Source organism: Triticum dicoccoides, chromosome 1B, assembly GCF_002162155.2.
Source record: "Triticum dicoccoides isolate Atlit2015 ecotype Zavitan chromosome 1B, WEW_v2.0, whole genome shotgun sequence".
Classification (NCBI taxonomy): Eukaryota; Viridiplantae; Streptophyta; class Magnoliopsida; order Poales; family Poaceae; genus Triticum; species Triticum dicoccoides.
This window is the reverse complement of record NC_041381.1, coordinates 147,763,561-147,779,055: the sequence shown is the minus strand read 5'-3', so window position 1 is coordinate 147,779,055 and position 15,495 is coordinate 147,763,561. Positions and strand designations below refer to the sequence as shown.

Sequence of the window (15,495 nt, the reverse complement as noted above, 5' to 3'; positions counted from 1 at the left end):
CAAAAAAAAAAAAAAAACAGACACACCCTTATCTGTGGGTACTAAATTTAATCCAAACCCGTTCCCGAATGCGTAATTAGCGTGTGCGTGTGCGGTCGTGCGCGATCGTGCGGGTGGTGGAGTTGTATAGGATGTTTGTCACGCCTTTGTAACTCAAGGCTTTCTATGCCTTTTCTTCTTTAATATATGATATGCACACTCGTGTATATTCGAGAAAAAAAAATTACCCGTCGGGATAGAGTAACGGGTACCCGTAACCCGTTCCATCTTGTGTCGACGCATCGACTCGGGCGCACTGGCAGGCAGCTGTGGCGGAAACAACTCCATTTCCCAACCAACAACCAACAGCCGCCCAAGGCCGATCCATGGCGTCGGCGTCGCGGCTGCTGCCGCCCTTTCCCCCTCCAGCTGCCCCAACATCTCGCCACACAACCCTCCGCGCCGTCCCTCGCAGCTGCAGCCTCGCCATCCCGAGCCTCCGGTGCCGCGCCTCCGCTCCAGCGGCCGTTGATGCTGGCGCGCCGCTGCTGCTCGAGGACCGCGCCGGCGCGGTGTCCATCCGAGAGTTTGTCACGCTCGATGAGCTCCACGCTGCCGTGCGCCTCCGCGTTCGCACCTTCTACGAGTACGCCCGCGGCACTGTCGGCGCCGAGGTGATCCATCTCTTTCCTGCTTGTTTGCTATGTGAGCTCTCTTTCTTAGCTTTCAGAAAAATATACTGTACTAATTAATAGCCGAGGAGGCAACCTAAGATCTGGGTTTTCGCTTGGAAACAAAAATGTGGCAAGATTCGCTGAACGATAGTGTTCCAAATTGATCTCTTTTTGCAAACTCGTAAAATTAATCCTGGCTTCGTAGATGACTATACTTCGGAAGTTGATGTACATGGATCAGTTTGTGATTATAATGGACAGTTTGAATTTTGCTACTGTACTGTTTGTTTTTCCTTTCAGTTCTATAAAGGCTACTAGTATAGCCGATCGGGAGCATCCTTTGCATAGAAAAAAAATTTGCAGGTTGTGAGAGAGAATTTAGGAGCAACAAGGTATCAATAGTTTCAGCGATGATCTTTTTTAAATAGGCTATGAATGGAATAAGGTTGTGAAAGCTGATTCATTCAGATATTTCCATGTTTTTCCTTCGCAGGCAAAAATGTGGTGTTGACTGTCTTTATTCTTATAGTTCATACTACTTTAGTTTTGTTGAATTCACTGCTTTCTGGCCAAGTAAATTCCAAAGTTAGCATAGACAACTTATCTAGTTGCAAAATGGAGCAACCTTGTTCAAGAAAAGCTTTCCTTCTATCTTTATAATATGTGTTTTCCTTCTATACTTTCCATGCAGTTCCTTCCTTTTTCATTCCTCTGAATGCTTCAGTGAACCATAATATTGATGCATTAATAATTTAACTTTACTTATTGTCAAGTTCTATTAGGATCACAGGAAAGGTCTGGCAGAGAGGGAATATGAGGCATTACAAAATCGGATTTCTGGGAATATGATTAATTTTCGGAGAGTCTCTTGTATAAATGGGACAGTGCCAATGTTGCCATCGTTGATGTCCGCAGAGGAGCTTTGTTCAACATGCAAGGTATAATGATAATATAGACGTGATGCCCTTGAATAGGCACTTATTTCAGCTCTGCTCTGTTCCAAATTTTCTAGCTAGATCATAGAAATCTGGGTAGCAGAATCTTTTAATTGCCCTGACATTCTTCTGTGTTCCACTTGGTCATAAAACCTAAATAAGAATGATAATTGCAAAGTGCATTTTTCCTTGGCTCACTTTGATTCATCTTATGATCTCACTTTGTCATGTGCAGAAAGCATAAAATGCTAATATGTCCTGTTCTTCTAGATACAACTTCCTTTGCTCATCCAAAAAATAAAATGCACTTAGCCTCTCTTGGTTCCCGTATGATTTTCCGATGTGCATGTGTTTAAGTCTATGGTTGATTATATTCATTTCTAGCAGGAATAATCTGTCAATGTTAAGAATTAACCTCTGAATTCTGACATATGCAGTTTGTTGAAGATGGGGAAGAGAGAATAGTAGTTGGTAGTTTAGACCTGAATCAGTGCCTCTGGCTACCAGATGAACTGACTGGAAAGAGGCCAGGGGTAAGTTTCCAACAGAGTTAGGGTTTACTGGATGCAACTAAAGTTTTGGAATAGTTGGTTTGATACCATTTGCAGTTCTATTGTCTAAATTTGTATTAAATGATGATTTTTGTAAAGCAGTAGTTGCCATGTCAAATATCCTTATCTATTCCTGTATCTATTTAATTATATTGGTACAAACAAGATGCAAAATGCTTATTTTAGTTTACTTAAATCCTTTTGTTTTGCTTTTTCAAAGATTTCTTTTTTATATTTGATCTGTATTAATAGGTAACTGAATCAAGTCATACACGGGCATATCTAAGCAATGTATGTGTTGCCAAGGAGCTCCAAAGATGCGGACTGGGCTATGCATTGGTTGACAAGTCTAAGAAGCTTGCTCGTCAATGGGGTGAGTTCATTTCATTTAGTTTCCTTAACGTGTTTTTTACGTATTTAGCTGATTTTAGACCATCCTTAGTTGGTACTTGGTAGTTAGATTACCTGCAACATGACAATATATACTGATAGATTGAGTTTTCAATTGTACGAAAACATGCTTCTTATGTTCAGGTCGAAACATCTATTATCAAACTTGTTCTTTCACCATTATCTGACAACTGTACAACCATATGTTGATATATGATCTATTCCGGTTTAGTTGAATCATATGATTGTTGCGCAGCAGTTTTTGTGGACCGACAGAAGTATGACAATTACTTCACTTCTTAACCCCTTTGAAATTCTTGTCCCTTGATGCAATTTCTCATGTTGGACACGAACACAAATATTTGCAGGCATAACGGATTTGTATGTCCATGTTGCCATCAACAACGAGGCGGCACAAAAGCTGTACATCAAGAGTGGATTTGTGTACGAAAGTGAGGAGCCTGCCCAGCAGGCTAGGCATCTTGGGCGCCCTCGAAGGCTTCTTCTTTGGCTTGATATGAAGAACGAAACCTTGTGATCTTACCTGTAAATGCTTCCTTTTATAGTTATACAGTATTATCTATATATAATTTGATTTTACTGCCCAATTCAAGTAGTAGTATTTTTTTTCCTTGTGGAAAGAAATACAATTCTGAAAATTTAAATTAAGGATTCTCCCCATAGTTTTATTTGTTCTGCACATAGTACTCATTATTCAATGTATATTCAGAATTCCCCCAGTGGCAAACAATGGTACGGGATAATACAGTGCTATCAAATCTTTATATTCCTGCCCAATTTTTTTGTTTCAGTTTCACACTGATTCCTAGGGCACGTTTGGTGGACTGCATGGATTTTGGGCACTTTGCATATGTGGCTTGACACATGCACAGATAAACAGGCATAACATAAACCCATAAGCCAGTCTTAAACACACACTCACATGCAATTAAACTGGTTAAACAACAAACAATTGCGGCAAAGTCTTAAACATACTATGCAAAAGTCCTAAAGGTGCAAAGATAACTTGCTAACAATCCATGACAAATGCCTCCTCGTGCCTCTTGCACTTAGTCACCACCTCGACGCCGTCGCCGTTGAAGACGATCATCTTGAAGGTGTTGGGAGTCACCAGCTTGTAGGTGAAGAGGTATCGTATCCTGTCTGGTGAGCAATGAAGAAGGGGCCCAATTCTTATCAAGGGTGAGCCTATCATTGATCATTCGGACCATCACCCTCCAGGTGTAGCTGATGTTCCTCCTTGGCACGGACTGTGGTCAAGTACTTGGTGAACTCAACTGGCATCGACAGGCACTCCAGCATGAGTGCAAGGATGACCTTGCAAAAGTGGCTTGGGCCACCGTCTTCATGGAAATTGTCGTAGTTCTTCGGCCTCTTGGGGGCGCTACCGAGCTCCACCATCGCCTTGCCCTTCTTGCCGGCCACTACCTCCTTGCCCTTGGAGGAGTTCCCCTAAGCACCATTGTTGATCTGCATCGAACATATGAGCATGAGGTGAATGTAGGGACAAAATGTAATCCACATATGAACAACAACAATGGAGGTATGCACAAAATCTACTACACTACATCTTCAGTGTTCATTCATGGCACTAACCTACCTACTGCTTGAACCTCCAAAGCCCCTATTTATCTATCATCGCACTACATATTACCGCCATGACCCCCCTTCCCCAATGACCCTAGATGGAGGGCATTCATCCTTGGGTGCTCTCTCGATGACCACATGAAGTTTGTGAGGTCTATGGAGGCGTGCTCTCAGTTCAAGAGCGTGTACGAGATGCATAAAGAAGCAGGCGTTGTGCTAATGAAGGCGACAAAGACGAAGATGAAGAGACTGTAACCCAGCCAAAGGCACTATGAGTGGATGATGGCTCCATATTCTACGCGTTTTATAGCTTATTTGTTGTACATTATGTCCGTATATCAAGTTATATCATGTCCCATTGAGCCAATTATTGGGCAACGTAGTAGAAAACAAAAAAAATCGCCCTATGATCATCCAGGAACAATATGAAGATGCATAAACAGTTTGGATCCGATCGTTACCGACTCCGAGTTGCAGCGGAAGTTGACGAGTCGACGTACATCATACTTGGAGTCCCTCGAACCATAGATGAATGACCCAGCGAACTGCCCACGAACAGTCCCTCAAACGGAAGACCGAAAGCAAGGCCTCTTTACGAGTTGCAAGCGTACGGTCTTCACGATCCAGCAACGCTTTACCATCCAGAGCTAATCGTCGCCGTAGAATTAGAAATAGGAGATTAGAACCACATTGGGTTTCTAATTATGAGGATTAGAGGATCTAGGTCTAGCTCTAATTGATCAACTAGGACCAACTAGAACTAGAACTAGAGAACTAGAGGAGGCTCCAAAAACATGTGTGTTCAAAGGTACCAAAAGGCTCTAGTATATATAGGTTGGAGGAGGAGGATGGGCGCCACAAGGGGAGGGAAAGTCCCTCTCCCTTGGCCGCCAATTCGGCCTCCCTCTCTCCTTTCCATGAAGAGAAGGGGGCGCCATCCTTGTTGGGCCCTTGTGGCCCAAGTTGCCTTCCACCTCTTGGCATTTTAAGACCCGTTGATATTTAATTAATTATAAAAGCCTCCTAACTATTAATAGAGCCTTTTATTATTAATTGAACATCTTCGGGAACATTTTCCATCTATATATTATTTATCGGTAATACCCTGTATTGCCCGATAAACTTTGAAACCCTTCTGGTGACCCCGAAATGCTTCTGAATCCTCTCGAAACTATTTCACAAATAAATCCTCGTTACCCCCGTCCTACTAACACTCAGCAGATCATGATTGCCTTAAACTTGTGACCATGTAGGTTCGGTAAACATAGACATGAACAAAACCCCTTTCGTTCAATAACCGATAGCGGAACCGTGGACGTCCATATCGATCCCTATGAGTACACGAATGACATTCGACTAAACCTTGGTTATTATGTGATGTTCATTTTGCTTCGAGATACTTTATAAAACCGAGGTGAGATTTATCGATATCCTCTTGAGTCATTCATATGTTCACTATACCGGTCTCCTCGTTACTGGTTTTGTTCTTCTTTCTCATTGACATGTTCCGGCATCCCCATGAGATAGTCACCTGTGTCTGGCCAGACGATGATGGATGTCGTCACACCGAGAGGGCTCTAAGAATATCTTTCCATTGTCGGAGGAGCAAATTCCACTCTCGAGCTATCTAGTCCCTTGTCAAACTTCCTAATGAACCTATAAGTTATCATTATGATCACCTATTTACAGATGACGTTTGAGCAACCCCAAAGTCCATCATACGGTAAGAAGTGATTGTGATACTCTCATGGTTTAAGGAACTAAATCACATGATAACACTCCGTGTTATAACAATTGACTTCTGACAATTGCATGTCAAAGTATAACAAACAAGTTTGGGTCGATTCAATATGAGCGTTCTTCCAACGTCATATTCTCAATGTTGTTTTAGGACTATCGTTACACTTAACGACATCGTAAGATCCGGAAAACATGATCACCAACAACAATTGAGCTAGTCTTAGAGGCGATATTAGGAATCATATTTTTACCATTTATCATTCCACACGTGCATATGAGTTTTCTACTGAATCACATATACCAGGATTGTAGCAGTTATAACATAGAATATAAACTCTTTATAAACATGGAAATATAATAAGACAATATTATCGCCTCCAGGGCATATTTCCAGTAGACTCCCACTAGCACTAGAGTCAATAATATAGTTAGCATATTTTCTTTTGCACCAATGACAATCCGATGTTTGTTCATGCTTTGCTTGTGGTATAGTCTTCGTCCTATAAGATCTTGACAACTTCAGATCTGCGTGTATCATTTGCATTTCTATACATCAATAGTGCTTTTACAAGAATTCGTAATTTGTGTGAAACTGGCTATGTATATTTTGAATCAATGGTAGGACCTTTGATTCCTTACACTGAGCTATGAGACCACTATTGAGAACAATGTTCCATTGGTACAATCATCCGGAAACAATACCAAAATTAGCAAAAAAAACTAGACCCCCCGGGGTGAAAAACCATAAACCTGAAATAAAACATGAAAATGAAGAAAAAAACCAAGGAAAACCAAAACCAAAACCGAAGAAAACAAAAAATATAAAAATATTGGTTCCAATAGAGGATGCACACTTCTAACAAGCGTGAATAATTCCTGATGCGCCCATCCCGCTTGTGCCATGCAGTGCCTCCACATGTTGCTTTGTGGGCCTTCCGTGTGTCGTGTTCCTGAGCCTTGCCTGCATTTTGGAAGTGTCTGCTGGATGTGCCAGCTAGGGGTAACCCACAATTAGTTGCCACCAAATTTCGCAAAATGCAGTAGGACATTTGGCATCTCATCCTTGATCTTTATTTTGCTCATATTAATTGGTTGCTTATTTGTTAGCTTCTAGTTTGATTAATCCAAATTCTAATCCTCATATGTTTGGAAACTGACTTCATTGGACCCCGCGGACTCTAAGAGCAACTCTAGTAGTCTCGTCATATTGGTACCACTACAAAAAAATACACTTCCGTGATGATACATGTTTGTCATAGTAGGTCGCGTTTTCTGTCATGCATGTACATCCATGACAAATTTATGACAGAATCAAGATAGTCATACCTGTGCTGTCGTAGAAGTGTTCCATGACATCACCAAAATTATCATCACGGAAGTGTCCACTTCCATGACGATAAATCGCGCGTCACAGAAGTGCTTTCGTTAAGGGTGACCGACACATGGCATCCACCGTAACGGAACGCCGTTAAGCTATCGGGTCGGGTTTTGGATCCTATAACCTGTTAACAGTCCCGACCAATGGGGATTTTCCACATGTAAAATCATCATTGGCTGGAGGAAACACGTGTCGGCTCATCGTTGGGACAGATGTCATCCACTCATTGGACAGAAGGCGCCTATGATACGTCGACACGTGGCACGACCAATCAAGTTTAAATGGGCCGGCCCAACTAAAGGCCCACAAGATTTGGCAGCCCATAATGGGCCGGCCCAGTTAAAGGCCCACGAGATTTTGCGGACTATAATGGGCTGGCCCAGCTAAAGGCCCACAAGATTTCGCGGGCCATAATAGGCCGGCCCAGGTAAAGGCCCACAAGATTTTTGTGTGCCATAATGGGCCGACGCAGGTAAAGGCCCACGAAATTCTTGCGGATCATAATGGACCGGCCCAGCTAAAGGCCCACGAGATTTCGCCGACATTAATGGGCCGGCCCAGCTGTAGGCCCACAAGATTTTGAGGACCCTAGTAGGCCAAACCATTAACTGGCTGCCATGTTTTGGGCCAAATGTCGGCCCATAATTGATCCAGTCCATTAATGTCCTGCCACGTTTCGGGCCTAGTAATGGCCCATATAAGATCCGACCCGTTAAAAGCCTCCCACTTTCTGGGCCAAATCACGGCCCAGATCAGGTCCGGCCCTTTAAGAGGCTTTGGGCTCAATTATGGCCCATATCAGATTCGGCTCGTTGACTGGACGCTATGCTTTTGGGCCCACTTTCTAAAGGCCCATTTAGTAATTCAGTCTGATATTAGTTTCGGCCTGTTAAGGGCCCATTTAACATTTCGGCCCTATATTAATTTCGGCCTGTTAAAAGCCCGTCATATAGTTGGGCCTAACTGCGGCCCGGTTTGCATCTGGCCTGCTCGCAGCCGATATCTGATTGGGCCAAACAAGGACCGAGACAACTTTGGCCTGTTAAAAGCCCGTGAATTGATTCGCACAATCATGGGCCGGGGTCCATTTCAGGCTTCCGCCGGCCCGTGAGCTGTTCGACACGTTTCAGGCCCAGCCCACTTCTCAGCCTCCTAAAAGCCCATTGAGTTTTCTTGCGAAAAGAGGGCCGGGGGTTACTCGGCCTATTAAAGGCCAGAATCTACTAGTGGGCCAGTTTGACGGGGCCCATGATGCGGATCATACATCGTGATTGCATGACGACCCGATTATGTACCGTAATTTTATGGTTTGGCTGGTTTACTGCGAAGACAAGATATATATACAATAAAATAACTGCAACATCGTGAATAAGAAAAAACATAGACTATACAATAAAGAAATTACGACATATTACATCCATTGGGCATCAAAGTTTGCCACTATGATAATAAAGCACAAGCAAACAACAGATTACATACACTGGGCATCAAAGATCGCCACCAGTGCAAATAAACACGCGAACAAAATAATATACAAAACCGACAGCCTTCAGTAGAGTTCAAGAAAGGTTAGCCCTGCTGGGGAGCTGCAGCGCAAGCAGCTGAGCAAGATGATGAGACTGCGCTTGTTCAACACTTATATCTTCCTCACTCTGAAAGATAAACAAGCAGACAGATGACAGGTTTTGCACATAAAAGTATCAGTGCTGACAATTCATCACATTTCTTACTGACGAATAAAGTGACACAGTTTAAAATTGCATTAACACAATATGGTATTGTTCAGGTCAAGACATGGCAGGAATTGACATTGTGAAGGAGTTGGCAGCTTCACGACACCACTGGATTACAAATCAAGAACTCATAAGTATCAATGGTTAGTGTGCTGTCAATTTATCCCATTTCAGATTGGCAAATAAAGAGGCGGTTTAAATAATAGTAGAATGATATGACATTGTTCATAGTTAAGACATTGCAGAATATGACATTGTGCTGTAGTGGGTAGGTTCACCACACCAGTGGATCACGGATGAAGAACAGAAGCATACATGCAGTGCAAAAGAAGATCACTTGCTCTGTATAGTTTAATTTACATGGTATAAAGAAGAAACTTGGTTGTACAACTGAAAACTTCAATTGAGAAGGACAAACTTTTGTTTATGAACTACATAATAAACTTTAAACATGCAATTTGATGCAAATACCAAAAATAAACAGCTGTTGTAGTCATGCCTAACCAAATATACACAACAAAGTTTGAAGGCTTGAGAAGGACAAACTTACATTACTGGTGAAGACAGGCTCTATAAAGCCCTTGTCCATGCTGATGGGGGGAGGGGCAATTCAAGAAGTTTAGCACATAATGTTCTTCATAAGCATTGCCTTTATTCTACATTTTGTTAAGAGTAAATATAGATGTGATAATATATGAAAAAATGGAGAATATTTAAGATAAGATGAAGAGTGATGCTACATAACCAAGTGCTATAAATGTATGTGCAGCGATACAGGCAAAAGGCACAACCAAGAGCAATGCACAACTAAACTTCTTCAGTACCAACCTTATGGTAAGAGTAAATATAGATCTGATGTGTAGAAAATGGAGGGCAAAGGAAAATAAGCTGCAGAGTGATGGTACATGAACAACTACCTGTCAATATAAGTACACTGATAAAGGACAACATGTACTTACAAGAACAATGCAGAGCTAAAAAAATTCATTGGCATTGGATATATTCTACACTAATGTAACCATTCATACAGATCAGATAATTTGGAGCGTATAATTGATAAGCAAGCTATCATGCATACTGCTGTCACATAATGAACCAGATATATATGCAAGTACAGTGATACAGGACAACATGTACTAACAAGAGCAAAGCAGCGGGCATCATATTTGCGATATCTTGTCGTTCTTTTCAAACCGGAATTCTTCTTCAAGCTGATTTCGTGCAAAAAAGATCTGTAAGGCACATGTGGAAAAGTAGAAGTTTAAATTGTCATGTGATTTCATAGACAGTACCTCATCCTGGGAACGAGACCAGTGCATAACAAGGTTTTTCCATTCAATGTCTTCTAAATTTAGCACAGGAGACTTCACCGGAAATTCGTTTATAGACTTGCCATCAAAGTGTGATTTCCTCAGGTAACACCGATACTGCTGCAATGCTTCCTTGAAAAGCACAAGCATGCTTTGCTCGTCATGACTATCCAGATTGACCCTCACCTAGTTACAACAATGTAATGTAAATCATTGATGTGTTCGATCATCAGAAAACAGGAAAATAATAACCATGAATAATAGCACTTACACGTAAGTTGGACAGGAAGATGTGAAAATGGTGTTTGTCTTCACTATAATCTTCCCATGATGGGAATATATGCATGTAGTCCCTAACAACATTGAAAGCATTGTCTTTTAAACTAGGAATAAATGGAATGGGGTTCCAATCTGCAGGAATTGGCCGTCTCTGCAATTGGGATAGGTCTTTGGCTGGTGGACTTGCTGTACTTTTTGCTGGAGTGGGATTTTTCTGTGGTACGGCTGGTGCTATGGCAAATGAAATCGGTATACCTTTTGCTGGAGTGTAGGTCCTGTGTGGTGGGGATAGTGGTGTGGCCAGTGAAGTATGGGTACAGTCTGCTGGAGTCGGTCCTATGTTTTGTGTCACTGGTTGTACATCCAATATAAGTGGGGCGCTGTTTGATTTCTCCGGCACCACCACGTTTTTCAAGGACTTTGCTGGTGCTCCTTCAGGTTCGGCAATCACCCTCTTCCTTTTTGATGTCTGATGCACAAGAACAACATTTGAGTGAAAAAACATGGTATGACGACAGATGGAATATGTATTGATAATGGATGGGCATAGCATCTCGAGTTGTATGATGAGTAAACTAAGCAGATGGTGGTGCAACAAAGTAGAAGAAATGCAAGACAACATATGCAAGATACGCACAATCAATAAAACCTTGACAAATTAGAACAGGCACCTTGATGGGTGAACATGACAGGCCATCTGCCTTTGACTCCTCGAGGTTAGAATAGTCATTAGAATGATATTCTGAACAAGAATCAACAGGTGGGGAGCATACGAGTTTCATTGCTTCCAAAATGGCACTCAATGCCTTGGTGCCAATTTTGTAAGTCATTGCAGTGTTCCACAATATTCTTCTGATGCGCTGATTCTGATATTCACTGTAATTGCATATAATATCTAAGAACCATGGAAACATAAATAGTTGTGAGATTATATTTGTAATGCAGATGATATTCTAATATAGGGGCGCCCCTGTAAACACTTATGTGCTATCACTGGATTCTGATGAGAGAGCTCATGTGTGCTGTAATATCATGCGTGCATTTATATAATCTGGCACAAGTACACAAAAAAATAGGCTCCAGAAGTAAGGATAGCTGGCAGATGATAGGTTCATAATATACTGTATAGATAGTTTATTGCCAAACCATGATAACAAGAGCACACAGCAACTAGGCAGATGTCACGCCCAATATGCGATCCTATCCAAAAGAAACTTGAAGGTCCCACCAAGGATAGACCCGCATATTGAAACGCTTTTGCAAGGTGGATATCATTACATCAACATTACATAAAAGATGGGGATACATACATAAGGCATACAATGCCACACGAATACAACATCACAATACATGAGAGCAACATCCGACTACGGATGAAACACAAACAGAAACTCAAACGACATCCACCCTGCTAGCCCAGGCTGCCGACCTGGAACCTATCCCCTGATCGAAGAAGAAGCAAAAGAAGAACTCAACACAAGCAAGCATCGCTCTCGCGTCATGATCATCGCATAAACCTGTACCTACAACTGTTGTTGTAGTAATCTGTGAGCCACGAGGACTCAGCAATCCCATTACCATGGGTATCAAGACTAGCAAAGCTTAAAGGGAAACAAAGGGGTAAAGTGGTGAGGCTGCAGCAGCGACTAAGCATATATGGTGGCTAACATACGCAAATAAGAGCGAGAAGAGAGCAAAAGGAACAGTCGTGAAGCTAGCAATGATCAAGAAGTGATCCTGAACTCCTACTTACGTCAAACATAACCCAGAAACCGTGTTCACTTCCCGGACTCCGCCGAGAGGAGACCATCACGGCTACACACACGGTTGATGCATTTTAATTCGGATCTGGTGTCAAGTTATCTACAACCGGACATTAACAAATTCCCATCTGCCTATAACCGCAGGCACGGCTTTTGAAAGATTATACCCTGCAGGGGTGTCCCAACTTAGCCCATGACAAGCTCTCGCGATCAATGAAGGAATAGACCTTCTCCCAGGAAGACCCAATCAGACTCGGAATCCCGGTTTACAAGACATTTCGACAATGGTAAAACAAGACCAGCAAAGCCGCCCGATGCGCCGACAAATCCCGATAGGAGCTGCACATATCTCATTCTCAGGGCAACACCGGATGAGACATCCTATGAGTAAAACCAGACCTCGAGTTTCCCCGAGGTGGCCCCGCAGTCTACTCGGTTCGGACCAACACTTAGACAAGCACTGGCCCGGGGGGGCTAAAATAAAGATGACCCTCGGGTTGGCCGACCCAAGGGAAAGGGATAGGTGGTGGTGAGGCAAATGGTAAAACCAAGGTTGGGCCTTGCTGGAGGAGTTTTATTCAAAGCGAACTGTTAAGGGGGTCCCATAAATCACCCGACCGCGTAAGGAACACAAAATCCGGGAACATAACACCGGTATGACGGAAACTAGGGCGACAAGAGTGGAACAAAACACTAGGCAAAAGGTCAAGTCTTCCACCCTTTACCAAGTATATAGATGCATTAATAATATAAGAGATATTGTGATATCCCAACCAAAATCCTGTCTACCATGGAGAAATCTTCAACTTCACCTGCAGCTAACAACGCTATAAGAGGGGCTGAGCAAAAGCGGTAACATAGCCAAGCAACGGTTTGCATAGGAAAGGTGTCAAAGGTTAGGGGTTCATGGCAATATGGGGAGGCTTGATAAACAGGTGATAGGTAGCGCAGCATAGCGATAGAACGAAGCAACTAGCATAGCAATGATAGTAGTGAGATCCAGGGTAGCGGTCATCTTGCCTGAAATCCCGCAAGGAAGAAGAACAAGTCCATGAAGAAGACGAACGGATGAAGCCGAACCAAGCATAGACGAACGAATCCTCACGATCGCAACGAAACAGGAACTATCGAAAGAAGCACACAACATGGTAAACACACCACACAAGAACTGTTGGGGAACGTAGTAATTTCAAAAAAATTTCCTATGCACACGCAAGATCATGGTGATGGCATAGCAACGAGAGGGAAGAGTGTTCGTCTACGTACCCTCGTAGACCGTAAGCGGAAGCGTTATGACAACGCGGTTGATGTAGTCGTACGTCTTCACGATCCGACCGATCCAAGCACCGAACGTACGGCACCTCCGAGTTCAGCACACGTCCAGCTCAATGACGATCCCCGGGCTCCGATCCAGCAAAGCTTCGGGGATGAGTTCCGTTAGCACGACGGCGTGGTGACGATGATGATGTTCTACCGGCACAGGGCTTCGCCTAAACTCTGCAACGATATGACCGAGGTGGAATATGGTGGAGGGGGGCACCGCACACGGCTAAGGAACGATCCGTAGATCAACTTGTGTGTTATGGGGTGCCCCCCTGCCACCGTATATAAAGGAGCAAGGGGGAGGGGGCGGCCGGCCAAGGGAGGGCGCGCCAGGGAGGAGTCCTACTCCCACCGGGAGTAGGACTCCCTCCTTTCCTAGTCCAACTAGGAGACCTTCCATGTAGTAGGAGTAGGAGAGAAGGAAAGGGAAGAGAGAAGGGAAGGAAGGAGGGGGTGCGGTGCCTCCCCTTAGTCCAATTCGGACTAGGCCTTGGGGGGCGCGCGGCCTGCCCTAGGCAGCCCCTCTCTCTTTCCCGTATGGCCCAATAAGGCCCAATACTTCTCCCGGCGAATTTCGTAACTCTCCGGTACTCCGAAAAATACCCGAATCACTCGGAACCTTTCCGAACTCCGAATATAGTCGTCCAATATATCGATCTTTACGTCTTGACCATTTCGAGACTCCTCGTCATGTCCCCGATCTCATCCGGGACTCCGAACTCCTTCGGTACATCAAAACTCATAAACTCATAATATAACTGTCATCGTAACGTTAAGCGTGCGGACCCTACGGGTTCGAGAACTATGTAGACATGACCTAGAACTATTCTCGGTCAATAACCAATAGCGGAACCTGGATGCCCATATTGGTTCCTACATATTCTACGAAGATCTTTATCGGTCAAACCGCATAACAACATACGTTGTTCCCTTTGTCATCGGTATGTTACTTGCCCGAGATTTGACCGTCGGTATCCAATACCTAGTTCAATCTCGTTACCGGCAAGTCTCTTTACTCGTTCTGTAATGCATCATTCCGTAACCAACTCATTTGGTCACATTGCTTGCAAGGCTTATAAAGATGTGCATTACCGAGAGGGCCCAGAGATACCTCTCCGACAATCGGAGTGACAAAACCTAATCTTGAATACGCCAACTCAACATGTACCTTCGGAGACACCTGTAGTACTCCTTTATAATCACCCAGTTACGTTGTGACGTTTGGTAGTACCCAAAGTGTTCCTCCGGTAAACAGGAGTTGCATAATTCTCATAGTTACAGGAACATGTATAAGTCATGAATAAAGCAATAGCAACATACTAAACGATCAAGTGCTAGGCTAACGAAATGGGTCATGTCAATCACATCATTCTCCTAATGATGTGATCCCATTAATCAAATGACAACTCTTTTGTCCATGGCTAGGAAACATAACCATCTTTGATAAACGAGCTAGTCAAGTAGAGGCATACTAGTGACACTATGTTTGTCTATGTATTCACACATGTATTATGTTTCCGGTTAATACAATTCTAGCATGAATAATAAACATTTATCATGAAATAAGGAAATAAATAATAATTTTATTATTGCCTCTAGGGCATATTTCCTTCAAGAACAAGGCATGATGCACAAACAAGCATGATGCATGACCAAGCTACATGAAGCTACTCATGGCAAGAGATGATGCAAACAAGAGCAACACATCAAGGCAAGTTTAAATGAGGCCGGGAACAACATATAACAATTCCGGTAAGTCCTCATATGAATATTTCGAAATTGGTCCAGATCTGAATAAACCTTATGTTCAAGTTGTTAAACAGCAAGTTAAG

At 43.1% G+C, this 15,495-nt stretch overlaps 1 protein-coding gene across 1 annotated transcript; it reads left to right on the top strand.

Moving 5' to 3' along the window:
• Nucleotides 1–301: 301 nt before the first annotated feature.
• LOC119324180 lies at nt 302–3,314 on the top strand. Its single transcript, XM_037597948.1, has 5 exons — nt 302–653; nt 1,436–1,591; nt 2,026–2,121; nt 2,392–2,512; nt 2,898–3,314. Exons 1-5 carry the CDS (start codon nt 366–368, stop codon nt 3,065–3,067), a joined length of 831 nt encoding a protein of 276 aa, XP_037453845.1. The 5' UTR covers nt 302–365; the 3' UTR covers nt 3,068–3,314.
• Nucleotides 3,315–15,495: the final 12,181 nt, after the last annotated feature.

Bases quoted from the DNA above. Each gene is read 5' to 3' on its own strand.
- LOC119324180 (XM_037597948.1), top strand. From the start codon at position 366: ATGGCGTCGGCGTCGCGGCTGCTGCCGCCCTTTCCCCCTCCAGCTGCC. The intron at 2,122-2,391 runs GTAAGTTTCCAA...CTGTATTAATAG, and splicing joins TGACTGGAAAGAGGCCAGGG to GTAACTGAATCAAGTCATAC. The intron at 2,513-2,897 runs GTGAGTTCATTT...AAATATTTGCAG, and splicing joins GAAGCTTGCTCGTCAATGGG to GCATAACGGATTTGTATGTC.